At 29.4% G+C, this 16,738-nt stretch overlaps 2 protein-coding genes and 3 pseudogenes across 3 annotated transcripts; 3 read left to right on the forward strand and 2 right to left on the reverse strand.

Moving 5' to 3' along the window:
• Positions 1-75: 75 nt before the first annotated feature.
• LOC149890396 (uncharacterized) lies at positions 76-982 on the forward strand. The gene has a single exon (XM_090084721.1). The coding sequence runs from the start codon at positions 76-78 to the stop codon at positions 790-792; it is 717 nt and encodes a 238-aa protein (XP_089940847.1). The 3' UTR covers positions 793-982.
• Positions 983-2,521: 1,539 nt separating this feature from the next.
• Positions 2,522-5,345, forward strand: LOC149890397 (uncharacterized; the record flags this gene model as incomplete). The annotated part of the gene is made up of 8 exons (XM_090085261.1): positions 2,522-2,827; positions 3,009-3,089; positions 3,489-3,566; positions 3,844-3,876; positions 4,221-4,304; positions 4,547-4,687; positions 4,906-5,022; positions 5,167-5,345. Coding segments are annotated over exons 1-8 (921 nt in total), but the record flags the coding sequence as incomplete, so codon positions are not given.
• Positions 2,996-15,563, reverse strand: LOC149890398 (uncharacterized; annotated as a pseudogene). Its single transcript, XR_016451668.1, has 5 exons — positions 13,316-15,563; positions 13,167-13,248; positions 12,820-12,998; positions 12,623-12,702; positions 2,996-5,890 (listed from the first exon to the last, which is right to left on the reverse strand). The product of XR_016451668.1 is annotated as an uncharacterized LOC149890398 (transcript).
• LOC149890399 (uncharacterized) lies at positions 6,882-9,934 on the reverse strand (annotated as a pseudogene).
• Positions 14,194-14,658, forward strand: LOC149890400 (uncharacterized; annotated as a pseudogene).
• Positions 15,564-16,738: the final 1,175 nt, after the last annotated feature.

Raw genomic sequence — 16,738 nt, forward strand, 5'->3', positions numbered from 1 at the left:
CTAAACATTTATAATAAGAAAATAACTTATTGGAGAATTCATTTTCATTGCTCTTTTGATTTTTAGTTTTAAAGAATGGCACAATATATGATGGAGTATAGAAAAAGGAAAAAAAAGTTACAAGAAATGTTAATTTATAGTAGTGATGATGATGCAAGTGTGTTTAATGAAAAAATATCTTCTTTAAATCCAATATTGTGCTCTTCAAAAAACAAACTTATTTTTGATGAAATTAATAACACTAATTATAAAGACGATGACCCAATTAGATCTTCTGATGAGAGTTCCTTATCAAGTTCTGATATAGTTGAAAGTAAATCATTGTCATTAAAGGAGAAACTTGCTATATGTGCAATTAAGCATCAATGGTCCTCTGCATCAATAAATGAGATTTTGGAGATTTTACAAGGTGAAGGCTTGCAGGTTCCCAAAGATTACCGGACATTGCTGCACACACCTCGTCAAACATCTGTTGTTTCAAAATGTGGAGGAGATTATTTCAATTTTGGTTTCAGAAATGGGATTTTGAAAGTTCTTTCTCAAATTCCAAAGTACACTGAAATTAAATTGAACGTTAATGTTGATGGACTTCCATTGTTTAAATCTTCAAGTTGCCAATTATGGCCAATATTATGCCAGTTTTCTACTAGTGATATATTCATTTGTTCAATGTTTTGTGGTGTCAGTAAGCCCAATTCTTTAAATAATTTTTTGTATGATTTTTTGAATGACTATAAAGATTTGCATACCAATGAATTAATTTTCAATAAAAAAAATTATTTGTTTCCATAAGTTCTTTTCTCTGTGATGCTCCAGCCAGAGCTTTTATGAAGTCAATTGTGCTTCACTCGGGATTCAACACATGCGAGCGATGTGAAATTGTTGGTACATATGTCAATGGCCGTGTAGTATTTCTTCCAGAAGAAAATATGGTTAAGAGAGATGAGTTGGTTTTTAATAACTTCGGCTATCCCAATCATCAAAAAGATCAAGCACCTTTAGACTTTATGCACTTAGTTTGTCTCGGTGTTGTGAGGAGATTAATTAGATTTTTGAAAAGTGGAAAAAAAGGACGTATTTCCATGCAGCAAAGGACCCACTTATCGAACCTGCATGGTGCTTTAAATGGGTGTTTGCCAACTGAATTTGCAAGGCAACCAAGGCAAGTAAATGATGTTGACAGATGGAAAGCTACAGAGTTTCGATTCTTTTTGTTGTACACCGGACCTATAGTTTTAAAAAGAGTTTTGTCAAATGAACAGTATAAACATTTTCTCTCATTAAGCATTGCCATTTCCATATTACTTACAGATAACATTGATATACGTTCTCAGTATATCAACTATGCTAGAGAGCTAATAAATTATTTTGTTAGCAAATCACCAAGTTTGTATGGTGAATGTTTTGTTGTGTATAATGTACATAATTTATTACATTTAGTGGACGATGTTGAACATCACAAGTGCTCTTTAAATGATATTTCTTGCTTCCCATACGAGAATCACATGCAACGACTTAAAAAAGAAGTACGCAATGCAAAAAGCCCTATCGTTCAAATATGTAAGCGGGAACATGAGTATGATAATGTACTCATGTCTTTACCAAAAAAAAAAAACTAAATAAGATTTCCCCTAACTTAAAAGATGGATGTTTTATGTTACAAAATGGAGATGTGGCATATGTGGACAGAATTGTACGAGATAAAATACAGTGTAAAGTGTTCAAACCCTGTAACATGCAAAATGTTTATGTGGAACCTGCAGAGTCGAAGTTATTCAACATATACTTAATTAATGACCTAAACAAGAACTATAAATCTAAAGTTTTAGAAAAAAAGAATTTGATAAATAAATGTGTTTGTATTCCTGAACAGCGTGGGCATGCTATTTTTCCACTCTTGCATCGATTCTAGATTATGCACATTTATTTTATTTGTGCATCTATATGCCTGTATTATTATTTTTAAATTTTTTTTTTAATTTTGGATTATGAAAGTATTTAATAATTTCTTACTTAATAATTATTTATTCTGATTTTTATCTTCTTGGATTTTATTTTAGACAAGTATTGATAGAATAATCTGATAATCTCTTAAATGTATAAGTTGCTATATAAAAATGTATCTGATATATTATGCATATGCATGACTTTTTGCATTTAAAATTTTAGCAAGGAATTTAAGTCTAAGTATAAGTTTTGATTAAGTATGGTATTTAATATTTTTTTAGTCTCTATATTGGATAACATAAGAAGCAAACAGTTTGTTTGAAGTCACACTAATAATTTTGTTTCAGTAAATTTATTCGTTTTAATGTTGCTGAATATTGTGGCTAGATATTTGATAGTTATATAAATAACTATAACATAATATCTGGCCCTACATTATTAAAATTTAAATTTTAATAATGTAGGGCCAGATATTATGTTAGCTTTACCTTTTTTACTGTTGTGACACAACAGAGGTTTTGTATCTGAGTTTTTCTTCTCAGTCTTCTCTGTTCAGTTGTTTCTTCTCAGTCCTAAAAGCATTATAGCCTTCGTCATGGCTAAGGAGCTTCACCTGGCCTCAACGGACCCCTGTAGTTAAGGAATTATATATTTAGCTTTGATTTAACTTGTATGAGCCAAGCTGAAGAGTTTAAATGGACAAGAGCAGTTCGGATGGAAGGAGACAAGGAGGAGGAAGGTACTATCCTTACTAAATGGGTTCAGGGTGAAATTGTTAGATGGCCTGTTAAAATTAATGCGTTAAGAGCTTTATCAGAAGGTAGATCCCCTAACAAAAATTGGTTGAAATTTGATCTTGTTAAACTAAAATGTAGTTCAAGTAAGACTCATAATCTACATTTTAATTGTATTTGATAAGATTTACATTGTACTTATTTTTCAAGAAGACATTTAATTTAGCAGTATTTAATTTACTTTTTTTTGTTTCCTAAGCTTAGCAAATTAAATGCCAAAAAGGATGTATCACTTTTTTGATGATATTATTTCATTTTTCTTTTAAGATGATTGTCATACTTGTGAAGATTTCAACTTTACTACCACAGATGCAGATGAAAGTAACTCACCTCCTAAATATAAACATGGTAAATTTGTATTTTTGTGACTTATGAACTGTAGTTTAGGATAACTGAAACAAGTTGAATACTATTCTTTTTTTCTTCCCAAATTATTAGGCATTCTATAAGAGCCTTATTAAATTACCTTATGAGTTGAGTTTCTAAAATCATTAAATTAAAATTGATAATTATCAAAAAATTTCTAGTTCTAGTGTTAACAGTTAAGTACATCTAGTTCCCAAAAAGTTTAAGAGAAAATGTAGGTAGCTATTTTGAGAAAAAAATTTGTCTTGTCCAAAAAATTTAAATTTTATGACTGTTATGTTGATGTATTTTTGTGTATTCAACAGTTAATTTTTTATTTTACTATTCTTTTTTTTTTGTATGTAAGTGTACAAATTGAATTATTACAATCTCTAATTTTAGAGCCTAATAAAGTTACTGGTTATAAATATAAAACAAAAATACCACATTCATCAGTTAAAAGAAGGAACATCCATAAAGGTAAAAATAAACATTATTTTATTTCTACTTACTCCATTTTAGCTGCATACAAATCTGCATACAAGTTCTTATCAAAAAATGCATATAGATGCATTTTTGAGAAGAATTTTTCTGAAATGTATATCATTATTCATATTTTTTTAAAAATGTATTTATGACATTAAGAAAAAGTTACTAAACAAATGCAAGGATGCAACGTATAATAATTTGTTGATGCTGTTTACTTAGTTTATATATCAGATGATCTCCTTGTGAGAATTTATTTTTACTTTCACAGATGATAGTAACTCACCTCCAAATAATAAAGAAGGTAAATGTTTTTTTCACTTTTAAAATATAGTACAGGATGGCTGATACAAGTTACTATTATAATAGGCAATACTATTTTTAAAAATTATAATAAATATTTGTTCCAAAAAAGCCTCTATAATTTAAATTTTCAGCAGAGTTTTAATCGAGGAAGTATCAAATAAAAAACAACAAATGTTTACACTTTAATAAATTTAGTTACCATACAGTTTACAAGAGAATATATTTGTAGGAAGCAGTTTTTAGAAAACAATTGAATTATCGAAAAATTTTGAATCATGCTAAGTTATGTGTTTGGTGCATTTTCATGTATTTGGCCTGGTTAATAACTTTCTTTAATTTTAGAACCTAAAGTGTCTGGTCATAAAAGTTACGTTACAACGCCACCTCCACCACATTTATCAGATAAAAGAAAAACTAGCAGAAAAGGTAAAGAAACAAAACTTTTTTATTTTAACTTATTTAATTTCTGCTCTAATCTACAGGATATTTATATCACTTCATTGATATATTGGAGTAATGATAAGTAATATGTAAATACTAATAAAGATATCTTTTTATATTTTTAGTTCCAGATATCGATTATTTTATTGTTTTTTTTAATTGACAGTTTATGGTAATAAATTCCTTTAATAATAAACAAAAGTCATTAATTATATATTTACTGATAGAGTTCAACACTCCTAAATCCAGTTCCCCAGATATAAGCAAAAGGAAGTTGATAGTGGAGGATCCTAAATGCAGTTCCCCAGATAAAAAGAAAAGGAAGTTGGTATTAGAGGATGCTTTAATTCATAGATCACATCAATTACGTATGTTTTGCGTAGAGCACATTTTATTAGTATACTTTCCATCTTTGATTATTTCTAAGTATGTAATTTAAACTTGTTTTATGCTAGTTTTTGTGCTCAATTTTTTTTCATATGACAATTTTGATAACTTTGGAAGTATATCTTGAATCTTGTGAGCCCAATTTAAGTAATATTGTATAAAGTTGAATTTAAAAATCCATGTCATCAAATATTTTTAGCCTCACCAGTGGATTTCAGTAGTAGAAGTAGCCCTAAACTGTTGTCTCCTGTAAGGAATCAGATCCTTTTGAATAATAATACAGATACTATGAGTATATCTGTTGCATCATTTCAAAGTAAGTATATTTTTTGTTTAGATCTTTTTTTCTAATGAAGTTTCTTTAAATAATGTGAAATGGTTGACATTAATCAACATGGATACTATTCAACAATAATAATTTGGAATCTCAAAGTAGACTAAACAAGTTATTATATTTTAGGATTCCAATCAAAAGTTTTTGAGAACTTTATCGTTTTAAAAGAAATGATTAAGTCACTTGATCAGCGATATGAAAAGGATGATTCACCTTTCTTTATTGAACAATTTACTGAAATCGAAGAATTTAAAGAGTTTGATGAAACTCTATGTGAAAATGATAAAAAAATATGTTTTGTGAGTTTCAATTTTGTTTCAGATTTTGTTTCAGACTTTGTAAAAATGATAAAAAAATATGTTTTGTGATTTTCAATTTTGGTAGTTGAGCTTTATTTTCTAACTCATCTACTGATGTAAATTCATCTTGGTCAATACTTATCCAATCAGTAGTGTTTTGAGTAAGATAAAAGTGCTCCCTAAAAACTTTTAGATGAGAACACAAAAAACCTTTGCCTAGATTGTTAATTTGTCGAGTAGATGCTTCAGATATTTGACATAACGAATTATGACATTTTACAACTTTTCTCAACGATTTACTAAGTTCAAAAACCGTAATAAATGTGCACGAATCAGAAACTACTGAATATCTTTCTATGCCAGATTTTGAAGCTAATTTAAAAACATTTGATGTTAGACATAATAAACTTTCTATCAGTTTTTTCCTGTTTATTAAATTATTTTCTGGCGAAAAGTCTGGGTTTTCTAGCATTTGAAGTAACTGATGTAATAATCGACAATGACAACAATTATTGACATTTTTCACATCATCTGATTGAAAATAAATAATAGTTGAGGGTAATTCCATGTAAAAGTGGGACACTCATTTCAGTCACCTCTAGGATTTTCTTTAAATTTTAACCAGTGGTACCTATTAATGAATAATGAAAAAATGCAAAATTTGAACTCCCAAATCCAAACGGTTCAAAAGTTATGGCATTTTGAAATTCAGCTTAAAACGCCCTATTTTTTTCCACTTCCGCCATTATGAACTTTGTAGTAGAACTTTTAATTGAATAATTTAAGATCTAGTGGAATAATGTGGCTAAAATTTGGTACCTGACCATTTTCAAGGGTGCTGAATTCAAAAATGTAGATAAATTTGAGATATTTAAATTTTTTGACAGTTATTTTTTTATTTTAAAATGGCCAGTCAAACTTTTTGTTCTGTTACCATGGGTTGCCCTTTCATTATTTCCCGGAGTTGCCCAAGTCTCATCGATTCCATTTTTTTTTCAAATGAAGTAGATGATCTTAGGCTATCTTTATAAAAAAGATGGTTTTGGTTTCTTAAAGCATAATAAAGATATGTCCTTTTGAAACTCAGACAAAAAATTTCTTTATTTGGCCGCTATTCTCTTTTATAGCGATGCTTTTTTTGTGAATAACTTAAGTTCTAGTAGAGAAATATGACTGAAAATTGGTACCTGACCATTTTTAAAGGTGTTGAATACAAAGATGAAGAGAAATCGACTTAAATCCTAATCTTTTAGAATTATTTTTGAATTTTAAAATGTCAACAGTCCCTTTTTTATTCTTGTAACCATAACTTTTATTTCACTTCTTTCTGTAGTTGCCTTACTCTAATTGTGAAATAAGATGTTTTGGAAATGTTTAGGTCTCTGAAATAAAATAAAAAGTTATATTGTTTTGAATAACTTGCATATTTATAATCAATATTTTCAAAAGTATACATGGAAGTAAAATTTACTATATAGTAAGTTTTATTTCCATGTTTATGTTTTATTTTTTATTTTATATTTATGTTTTATTTTTCAATGTCTTATATATACAAGACATTGAAAAAATAATTTCTTTTTTTATTATTCTAATAATTAGGGTATTATTTCAAAATATTGGTTGCATGCTAAAATTTTAGCATACATGCTCAAATGTTGTGTTAAAAAATAAGAAACTAAAGTGCAAACTTTCTTGAAAAATATTATAAACCTGCTTTATTGAAAAAGCTCAAAAATGAAAAGGAATAAACCAAGTATAACTAAAATTGAAGTTTATATCATTTAAATAATGAAAGTAAAATATTAATCAACTTTCACTGAAAAGATAAAACTTGTTCAAATAGAGTTTCATCTTCTTTTGAGATTTGGTACTTACGCCCAGAAGATGCTGAAGGTGTTTTAATAAGAGAAATGACATTAATTCTTGGCACCCAGCAATTATAGGTATTGTGACATCATAACATTGTCAATTTTAATAATTTCATATTTTTGTTTTTTAAGGAAGTCAAATGTTAGTGCAAAATCATCATCAACGGATACCCTTTTCATTTTTATAATTGAATGAGAAGATGGTATAAATTGATGGAATCTTCTTGTCCCAGGAATAGAGGTTGCTATTAAAAGCCTATCAGTAGGTCTGTTTCTTACTAGCTCCATTTCTTCAGCAGTGATGTACACAAACGTAATCCCACTGATTGACTTTTGACAGTATTCAAACATTGCTTTAGAAGACAGCATATGACCTGTGGTTGGACTCTGCAAGCTAGCTGTTGCAACAAGCCTTTTAACAGTGCCACCTATTCCATCGCATATAGATTTGCCATGGCTTGTTGCAAAGAAATTCCAGATGCAATGAACAGAAAAATCTTGAGCGTGGTGACATAAATTGAAAAAATGTTTGCAGTTTTTATACTGCCCTGCACAGCCATCAGAAAAATAATTAATTTTTGTAATTGTGGGACAAAGATGAGTTTTTATATGGTTAATGGTTTTATGCATAACTTCATTGATAAATCCAACATCATGATTCAAATCATCTGAAATTACACAAAAAGAAGATATTTCCAATTTCACTTTCTTGTAGTAGATGACAACTGGATGAAGGGAACATTGACTCTTGCTCCAATGGTAACTCTGTATCTCGTCTTGTACTACAAAAGTGTAATTCTCTGCAAAATCTGCCCGTACAATAGCCTCATCAATACTAATTGTTTCTTTGAGATGCTTTAGATAGCTAGATTGTGATTTTGCTATAAATGAATGAGAAGTAATATTATCAAGTTTTTCACACAGGAGCTCTATGAATTCATTTAATGGAAGTTTTATTGTTAATAGTTCAGTTCTATCTGTTGTTGCCCACTGTTTAAAATCCACTGACTGTTCATTTTCATCACTGCCATATTGCTCTTTTGGATCATCATTTTGTGTGAGATACTCCTGGAAATAATTTTGGGCAGCTTGTATGCCAGGACAACTATTGCATCGGTGAATCATGCAAACTTTAGATTTTCTGCTGCAGACAATCTTTTCAATGATTTCATGGTAAGATGTTTCAAGGCCTATAGCACTCAACATTAATTTAACATCTTGGTGTATTGTACACACACAAACAGAATGTGTACCTTTTGGACCAGCAAGAATGCACCATTTAGGCCGAAGACTGCAAAATTTAGAAAAACCCATTTTATGGCCTGGGTAATCTGTCTTATATGCCACATAGAGCTCCTTTATTTTACACAAAACCAATTTTTTTGACATGTATTTTTTTTCCCCAACACTTACACAGTCCTTTTTTACCTGGCATTTGCCTTGAATACTCATCGTCACAGTAAAAAAGCTTCACAAGTTCTATAACATCTTTACTGATTCGATGCCGTTCAACCAGATCAGGGTATGCTATGATGCCTTTTTAGTCGCATAAAAGCTTTGCATTTTGAATTTTGTGTTTGGACACTGAAAACTCTTCTGCTGCTTTTCTGATAGACCAAGATTTTGGGGTTAATGTCGAAATTTGAAGTTGCTGCCTTCTGTTAGAAACCTTAAGTTTTTCTTTCATGCATTCTACAAGGAAGTCTAGATCACGAGCTTTGGTTTGAATTTCCTTTAGAACTTCATTTTTTGGTGCAACAAGATCGGATTCGGTTACATCCAGAGCAGTTGCAAGCTTCTTAATAACTGCTTCTTCAACCTGCTTTATCTTTCTCTTTCCAAGTGAAGGCTTGTTAGAGGTTTTGGGTAAATGAACTTTTAGAGGAGACACTTCAAGTTCGCATAAAGTACTGTTGAGCAATGATCTTGTTGATTCCAGTATAATTTCATTTTCCATATTATCTTCAGTTAACTTTATCTCCAACCCGTTCTCTTCTGATTCTTCACTTGACGCTAATTTATATCTGGATTGTGGACAACGTTTTTCACCTGGAACTACGAATTTGCCTTTACTGCAAAGGTACTTTGCTGTATCCAAGTTAATTTCACGAAGACTACCTAAAAAAAGGGAAGAGCACTTTTAATATGTATAAAAATTTTAATAACACCTTAAAAAGTTTAAAATTGTATGGCATTTAATAGTGCACTTTCAGAAGTCAGCTAAAAGGTTAAATATAGCTAAAATAGAATTTGGCTGCCAATAATTTCATTATTGTAACTCACAACATTTTCAAAAAACTAAAAGTTATGATTACTGTAAATACCTTTTATAACTTTGTTATGCGTATTAAATGGATTGCAGCATCGTGTTAATTTAGTTGTATAACGCTTCAAATAAATATGTTTATGATGGAGACAAGTTGTTGGTTTGACATTTATCATTGAGAGCCCAGTCCTCCACATTAATATTTCTCTTTCATATTCAGGAATATCTTCAAAAAGTTCAATTCCCAGCAATGATGTATATGTTGTGAGATGACATTCACTTTCTAGGTTGATTCCAATGGAGCACTGTTGGCTGTTTGCCATGACTAAGAAACTGAATTACCAAACAAGATTTAATAATTATTTAATCTAAAATTAAAATAATATTTTTCATTGAAATTTGTTATTGTTAACTGTTGTTTCAAAACTATATTTAGGCGACATAACTGACGTCCCAAAACTATATTTATACATCACAGCAGGCATTAGAAAAATTTATTTTTCATGATAACTCACTTCACAAAACTTTATTTATATATCAAAACCAACCTTAATAAACTGTTTTTACACACCACAATTGAACTCATGACAGTTAGGCAATTTGTGAAAATATTACCCCGTTTTATGGTTAAGTAATATTATACCATTTTAAAATTCAAAAATAATTCTAAAAGATTAGGATTTAAGTCGATTTCTCTTCATCTTTGTATTCAACACCTTTAAAAATGGTCAGGTACCAATTTTCAGTCATATTTCTCTACTAGAACTTAAGTTATTCACAAAAAAAGCATCGCTATAAAAGAGAATAGCGGCCAAATAAAGAAATTTTTTGTCTGAGTTTCAAAAGGACATATCTTTATTATGCTTTAAGAAACCAAAACCATCTTTTTTATAAAGATAGCCTAAGATCATCTACTTCATTTGAAAAAAAAATGGAATCGATGAGACTTGGGCAACTCCGGGAAATAATGAAAGGGCAACCCATGGTAACAGAACAAAAAGTTTGACTGGCCATTTTAAAATAAAAAAATAACTGTCAAAAAATTTAAATATCTCAAATTTATCTACATTTTTGAATTCAGCACCCTTGAAAATGGTCAGGTACCAAATTTTAGCCACATTATTCCACTAGATCTTAAATTATTCAATTAAAAGTTCTACTACAAAGTTCATAATGGCGGAAGTGGAAAAAAATAGGGCGTTTTAAGCTGAATTTCAAAATGCCATAACTTTTGAACCGTTTGGATTTGGGAGTTCAAATTTTGCACTTTTTCATTATTCGTTAATCAATTAATCAATCAATCAATCAATATATTTCGTGTTAAGGATGTTACAAAAAACACAGGTCATTGCAAATAGTAATTCACTAATAAAACGCAATGACCTAAATAATATAAAGAAAAGGTAAGAGAAAAACATAAGAAATAAACTAGTCACATAGTAAAAGTAGAACTTTACAAAAATTTATAAGTAACACTAATAAAACAGACTTTTTAAAAAAATTAAAATATAGGTCAAATAGTTATTATAATGTATTCACATATACATACATATATACGCATATACACAAATAAGAAATTATGATATGTACATAAACATAAAGAAAAAAGTTATAGAGGTTAAGAATAAAGTTAAGCGTAACTTTTTAGATAAAAATGATGGAGTGACTTTAAGAACAGATTCTTGGATCTAAGGATAAAATCTGTTTTTAGGGTGTACGGAAGGGTGTTCCAAGAAAGGATACACTGATATGTAATGGAATTTATTCCATGTTTAGTTGTCTGTTTTTGTGGGATGGTTAAGTTGTTAAAAGTGACTGATCTTAGGTTATGCCCACACGTTGTCCTACTGTTAAAGTAGTTACGAAATATGGAAGGAAGGAGACCGTGTTGTTGATCCCAGACAAATGAACAATTTAGAAACTGGATTAAATCATAGAAACGAAGAACTTTGGATGTAAGATACAGGATGTCAGTAGGGAAGTCTCTTGGACAGAAATGAATTATTCGTATTGCTCTATTTTGAAGCGAAACGATTTTAGACAGACGGACGGTTTTAGATTGTCCCCAAACTTGGCATGCATATTGTAAATGTGAACCAAAAATTGAGTGATATATAGATAGTAATGTTTCAAAATTAACGTAGTGTCGAATTTTTGCTAACATGCCGTTGGCACGGTTTAATTTGAGAGTAAGGTTATTTATATGTGTTTTAAATGAAAGTTTCTCATCTATCACAACACCAAGATAAGTTATGTAACTAGACAAAGGCAGCTTTTGGCCACTTATTCTAAAGTTCAAGTATTTTGGAAGATTCTTGTTAGTTTTTTTAGAAAAGTTAGTATACTGCGTCTTAAATATTACTATTTCTGTTTTTTTAGTATTCAATGAGATTTTGTTTGCTCGGAGCCATTGACTGGCCATATCCTCATTAATATATTTATTTAGTTTTTTGAGGGAGTTTGTCGTTAATTGAAGATTTGTATCATCAGCAAAATGATACGTGTTTGAATGTTTGATAGAAAGATTAAGATCATTGATGTAAATAATAAAAAGAAGAGGACCTAATATGGATCCCTGAGGAATACCAATGCAGACGCTTTTGATGTCTGAGAAGGTGCCATTTAAAGTAACAAACTGTTGACGATTGAAAAGGTATGATTTAAACCATTGCAAGGGGATGCCGCGTACACCATAATAGTTAAGCTTTGATAGGAGAATGCCATGGTCTACGGTGTCAAAAGCTTTTTGTAAATCAATGAAAACCCCACAGGCAAAGTTTCCATTATCAAGAGCAACTCTTATACTTTCTGTAATTTCGATAAGAGCGTGAGCTGTAGAATGCTTTTTACGAAAACCAAACTGGTGTTTATATAAACATTGATTTTGGTTTAGGAAGTTGTATAATTTATTATGCATAACTTTTTCAAAAATTTTGCTTAAATTAGAAAGAAGAGAGATCGGACGATAGTTGGTGCAGTCAACCGTTGATCCTTTTTTGTGGACTGGAATAACTTGGGCCAGTTTGAAGACATCAGGAAATATTCCTTTGCAATTTTGTTAATAGGTACCACTGGTTCAAATTTCAAAGAAATCTGAGAGGGTGACTAAAAAATTTCAATTTTTTGTCTCACTTTTACATAGAATTACCCTTGAAAAAGTTCTACACGAGCAGTTATAAATATTAGAAGAATTGATGGTTTCTGCTTTTACATGAACAAATTCTTTATCCTTATTTAAAGAAAAAGAGTCATTTAAAAGCTTGAAATTAAAGTTAAAAAATTAAACAAACTTTTTTTTTAATTACAATTATATTTTAATTCAATCAAAAAAGAAAATTAGTAAAACTAAACAAGTTGCAAACAAACATAATTGAAAATTACCACTCTCCTGACTGTAATTATTCATGACACAAATATTAAGAGAAGGTCTACGAACACCTAACTAATAACACCACGACTGAAAAGCTCAGCACAAAAGTACTCATAGAGGCTGTTTTTTTTTCCTAAATGCTGAACTAAATTAATCTTGAAATGTGATGTTTCCTTTATGAATTATATTTATTACTTTTTTTTTTTACCTTTTAACACTTGATTTATAATCAAGTATTAAAAGGATTAGAAATTATGATTCTAATTAAATTAAGTTAATTTAGATCAAAAGTTATGTTTAATATACCTATATATTTAACATACCTCATTACTTGAATTAGAGATGTCAATACTTTTTGAAACAAACTTATTCCCACAACATGAATTATTAAACTGAAATTTATGAAAAATTTGCATTTAAATGTTAAAATTAAAATATGTAACGATTTAAAACTAATTAAAAACTTATATTGTCAACAATGCCCTCTAAAGAAGACAACCTAATCTTTTTTGCAATTGATGATTTATGAGCTAGGTCTCCTTTACTTGATGGATATATGACTTGCTCTTTTATGTTAAAAGTATTTTTTAAACGTGACTTAATTATGTCAATAGAATTATTTTGGTAAAATAATGCCTGAAGAATTCTATTTCTAGGCTTTTGAATTCTATTTCTAGGCTTTTCAAAAGCTTTTTGTAAATCAATGAAAACCCCACAGGCAAAGTTTCCATTATCAAGAGCAACTCTTATACTTTCTGTAATTTCGATAAGAGCGTGAGCTGTAGAATGCTTTTTACGAAAACCAAACTGGTGTTTATATAAACATTGATTTTGGTTTAGGAAGTTGTATAATTTATTATGCATAACTTTTTCAAAAATTTTGCTTAAATTAGAAAGAAGAGAGATCGGACGATAGTTGGTGCAGTCAACCGTTGATCCTTTTTTGTGGACTGGAATAACTTGGGCCAGTTTGAAGACATCAGGAAATATTCCTTTGCAATTTTGTTAATAGGTACCACTGGTTCAAATTTCAAAGAAATCTGAGAGGGTGACTAAAAAATTTCAATTTTTTGTCTCACTTTTACATAGAATTACGTCTGCGAATAAACTGTATCATAATTACACTGTTCGAGTTTATCACGATAAGCACACTACACAGTGAGTCATAAAGACCGCCAAGTCTCTTTCAAGTACAGAACAAATCTTAAGTTGATCAGAAGAGTTTTTATTTCAAGTTTTAATAATTAAAAAAGCCTAAATATTAAGCCTTAAAAATAATGCAATCCGCCATTTTGGCTTCTTTTTCTTTAATAGTTTTAAAATGATTTAAGTAAAAAACATATGGTAAAGATGGCTGATTTAAAACAGTCTGTTTGTGAAGTTTGTTTGGAAAAAAAAAAGGTAAATATTCAAAATCTTCAGTAAAAGTACGAATATCTGCAGGAAATAAAATCAAGGAGAATATTTGGCTTGAGTGCAATTCAGAGTTTAATATCTGTCCCTATGTAATTTGTTCAGGTTGTAGAAGAAACATCTTTTTGCTGGAAAAGGGATCAAACACTTATCTTTCAAATTTGATAAGTAAAGCTTTTCAAGTATATGAATTAAAACTTATCTAAGTTAAATGATTAAAATTTATAAAGATATAGATTTTTTATAAAGTACTATTATTAAATTAGGTTGAGAGACCAAGAATTAGACGTAATACTGAGCTTAATGATATTATACAATCAACTCATGGTAATACATAAAGATGTAGAATTTTTGAAAATAAATAAGTGCAGCTGCTGCTTTACTCTCTTTGCAAGAGGTTAAAGAGTAAATAATAAGTTACTTGATAAGTAAATTAAAAGTTATCAAATATTCATTTAAAAACTTCAGTTAACAAAACCTTTCGGCTTACATTAATTTAATAGTAAATTTTATTCTTCAGGATGTTCTAAAAACTATTGTTCTATTCAAGCTGTTTAGAACTTAATTAATTTGTAAGAAACTCTTGATCCCGCATCATGTAAGCAAGTTGCTTCAGGCATAATAAAAAACAAGATGGAACGAGATGGAAATATCTACTGATGTGTAAGTTTTTAACTTAAATTTTAAATAACAAAACAGGGTTTATATGCTCAGATAAAATTTAAATGCACATATAATAAAACTCTTTTTCAAAACGTTTGCACTGAAAATTTAAAGCAGGGGAAACGTTTGATAATTAATGTTTAACATCGTCTCGTAATTAGTTACTAGGCTTTGAAAGAGCGCGTTCCGTAAATGCACGCGGCCATTGGAAAAAGATCTTTCAAGGAAATTAATATTTTCTTCCTTCAGGAATTTAATAGTTTAGATATATTAAATAAAAAATCATATTAAGTTAAATGATCACCGCTAAGATCATATTATAATTGAAGTAAGTATATGAAATAGTTACATCTACATTTTTATTAAATAAAGTAGAAAGGATTTAAAGTAGAAAGGATTATAATTGTTTAAATCATTTATATTTTGTTTGTTTTCGTTTTTCTTTTACCAGTCTTATTTTTATTATTTTATATTTTAGATGGAAAATAGGGGTATGGATGTTATTTAAAGTTATACTAATGCTATTTCCATAAAAAGATTATTACTACTTTGAAGTTCCTGTGATGCTATTAACTATTTTTGTTCTTTTTTAGAAAATTTAGAAATATAAATTAAAACTTTGTGCCAACACTGACATGGCATGTCACATGTTATTGCATGTAAAGGTTAAAAATTTGTTATGAGGATTACAGTTCTTATGATGAAAAAGAAGGTAAAGAGTACTGTTTGTAAATATATATTTTGTTTACTTTGAATCTTTTTAAATTAAATTTTGGTTTGCACACGTTTATTGCTTGCATAAATGTTTTTTTTGATATGTATGAGTATGTGGTAACAAGAGCTTTATATTTGTCTTATCAATGTGTTTTTATAATAATGTAAAGTGCCTTTTTATTGTTTGTGTCTGTGTTTACATGTGTTACATAATTGTTTTAAAAATGTGTTAAAATATGTATGTAAGGTATAAAATTAAGACAATCTGATGAGACTGTTTCTTACTGTCAATTAATTAAACGTAGGTAGTTTTATTCTTACTGCATTCAATGAGCAACCAAGTGTGAAAAATTAACAGTCTAGATTGTTTTTTATGGATGGACCATCTGGTAGTTGAAAAATCTTGACTTATAATTATTTGATTGCTGAAACCATAAGTAGGGGCTTTAAATCTGCAACAGCTGCCGGGAGTGGCATAGCAGCAACTCTTCTTACAAATGGATCTACATTGCATGGCTTATTCGAACTTCCTATTCCAATATCGGATGATACCAAATGTAATGTAACTCCCAACTCTATACACGGGCATCTTTTAAAACAAATTAGTTTGTTTTTGCTTGATGAAACATCCATGATACCTAAACATGCCTTGAATGCAATTGATAAGTCGTTAAAAGATTTGCAACAAAAACTTTCTGTTCAGAGGAAAAATCATTCTTTTTGATCGTGACTTTAGGCAAGTTCTGCCTGTTGTGAAAAAAGGACAACCAGCTGAAATGGTAGAATCGTGTATGAAATGTTCTTTGAATTGGCAATGGGTGCAGAAGTTTGCATTAAATGAAAATATAAGAGTGCAAGATGGGGAAGGTGAGTTTTCCCAATGGCAACAAAAACTTGGTAATGGAACAATACCTGTCAAAGAGGAGGATAATTTTAAAGGATTCATTAAAATAAGAACCAGTGCATTATTAAAGAAAATGAATTAATTGTTGAAAAGAGTTTTGGAGATGCTGATTAAAATGATTTTTCTAAACGCATGATTTTAACACCAACTAATGTTGATTCATTATCAATCAATGAAGAAGTGCATGAATGTCTGCTGGGT

This window comes from Hydra viridissima, unplaced genomic scaffold (genome assembly GCF_058129835.1).
Source record: "Hydra viridissima isolate aposymbiotic clone 2 unplaced genomic scaffold, HvirCarnegie_v1 scaffold_4, whole genome shotgun sequence".
Classification (NCBI taxonomy): domain Eukaryota; kingdom Metazoa; phylum Cnidaria; class Hydrozoa; order Anthoathecata; family Hydridae; genus Hydra; species Hydra viridissima.

Excerpts from the sequence above, each read along its gene's own strand:
- LOC149890396 (XM_090084721.1), top strand. The coding sequence starts at position 76 with ATGGCACAATATATGATGGAGTATAGAAAAAGGAAAAAAAAGTTACAA.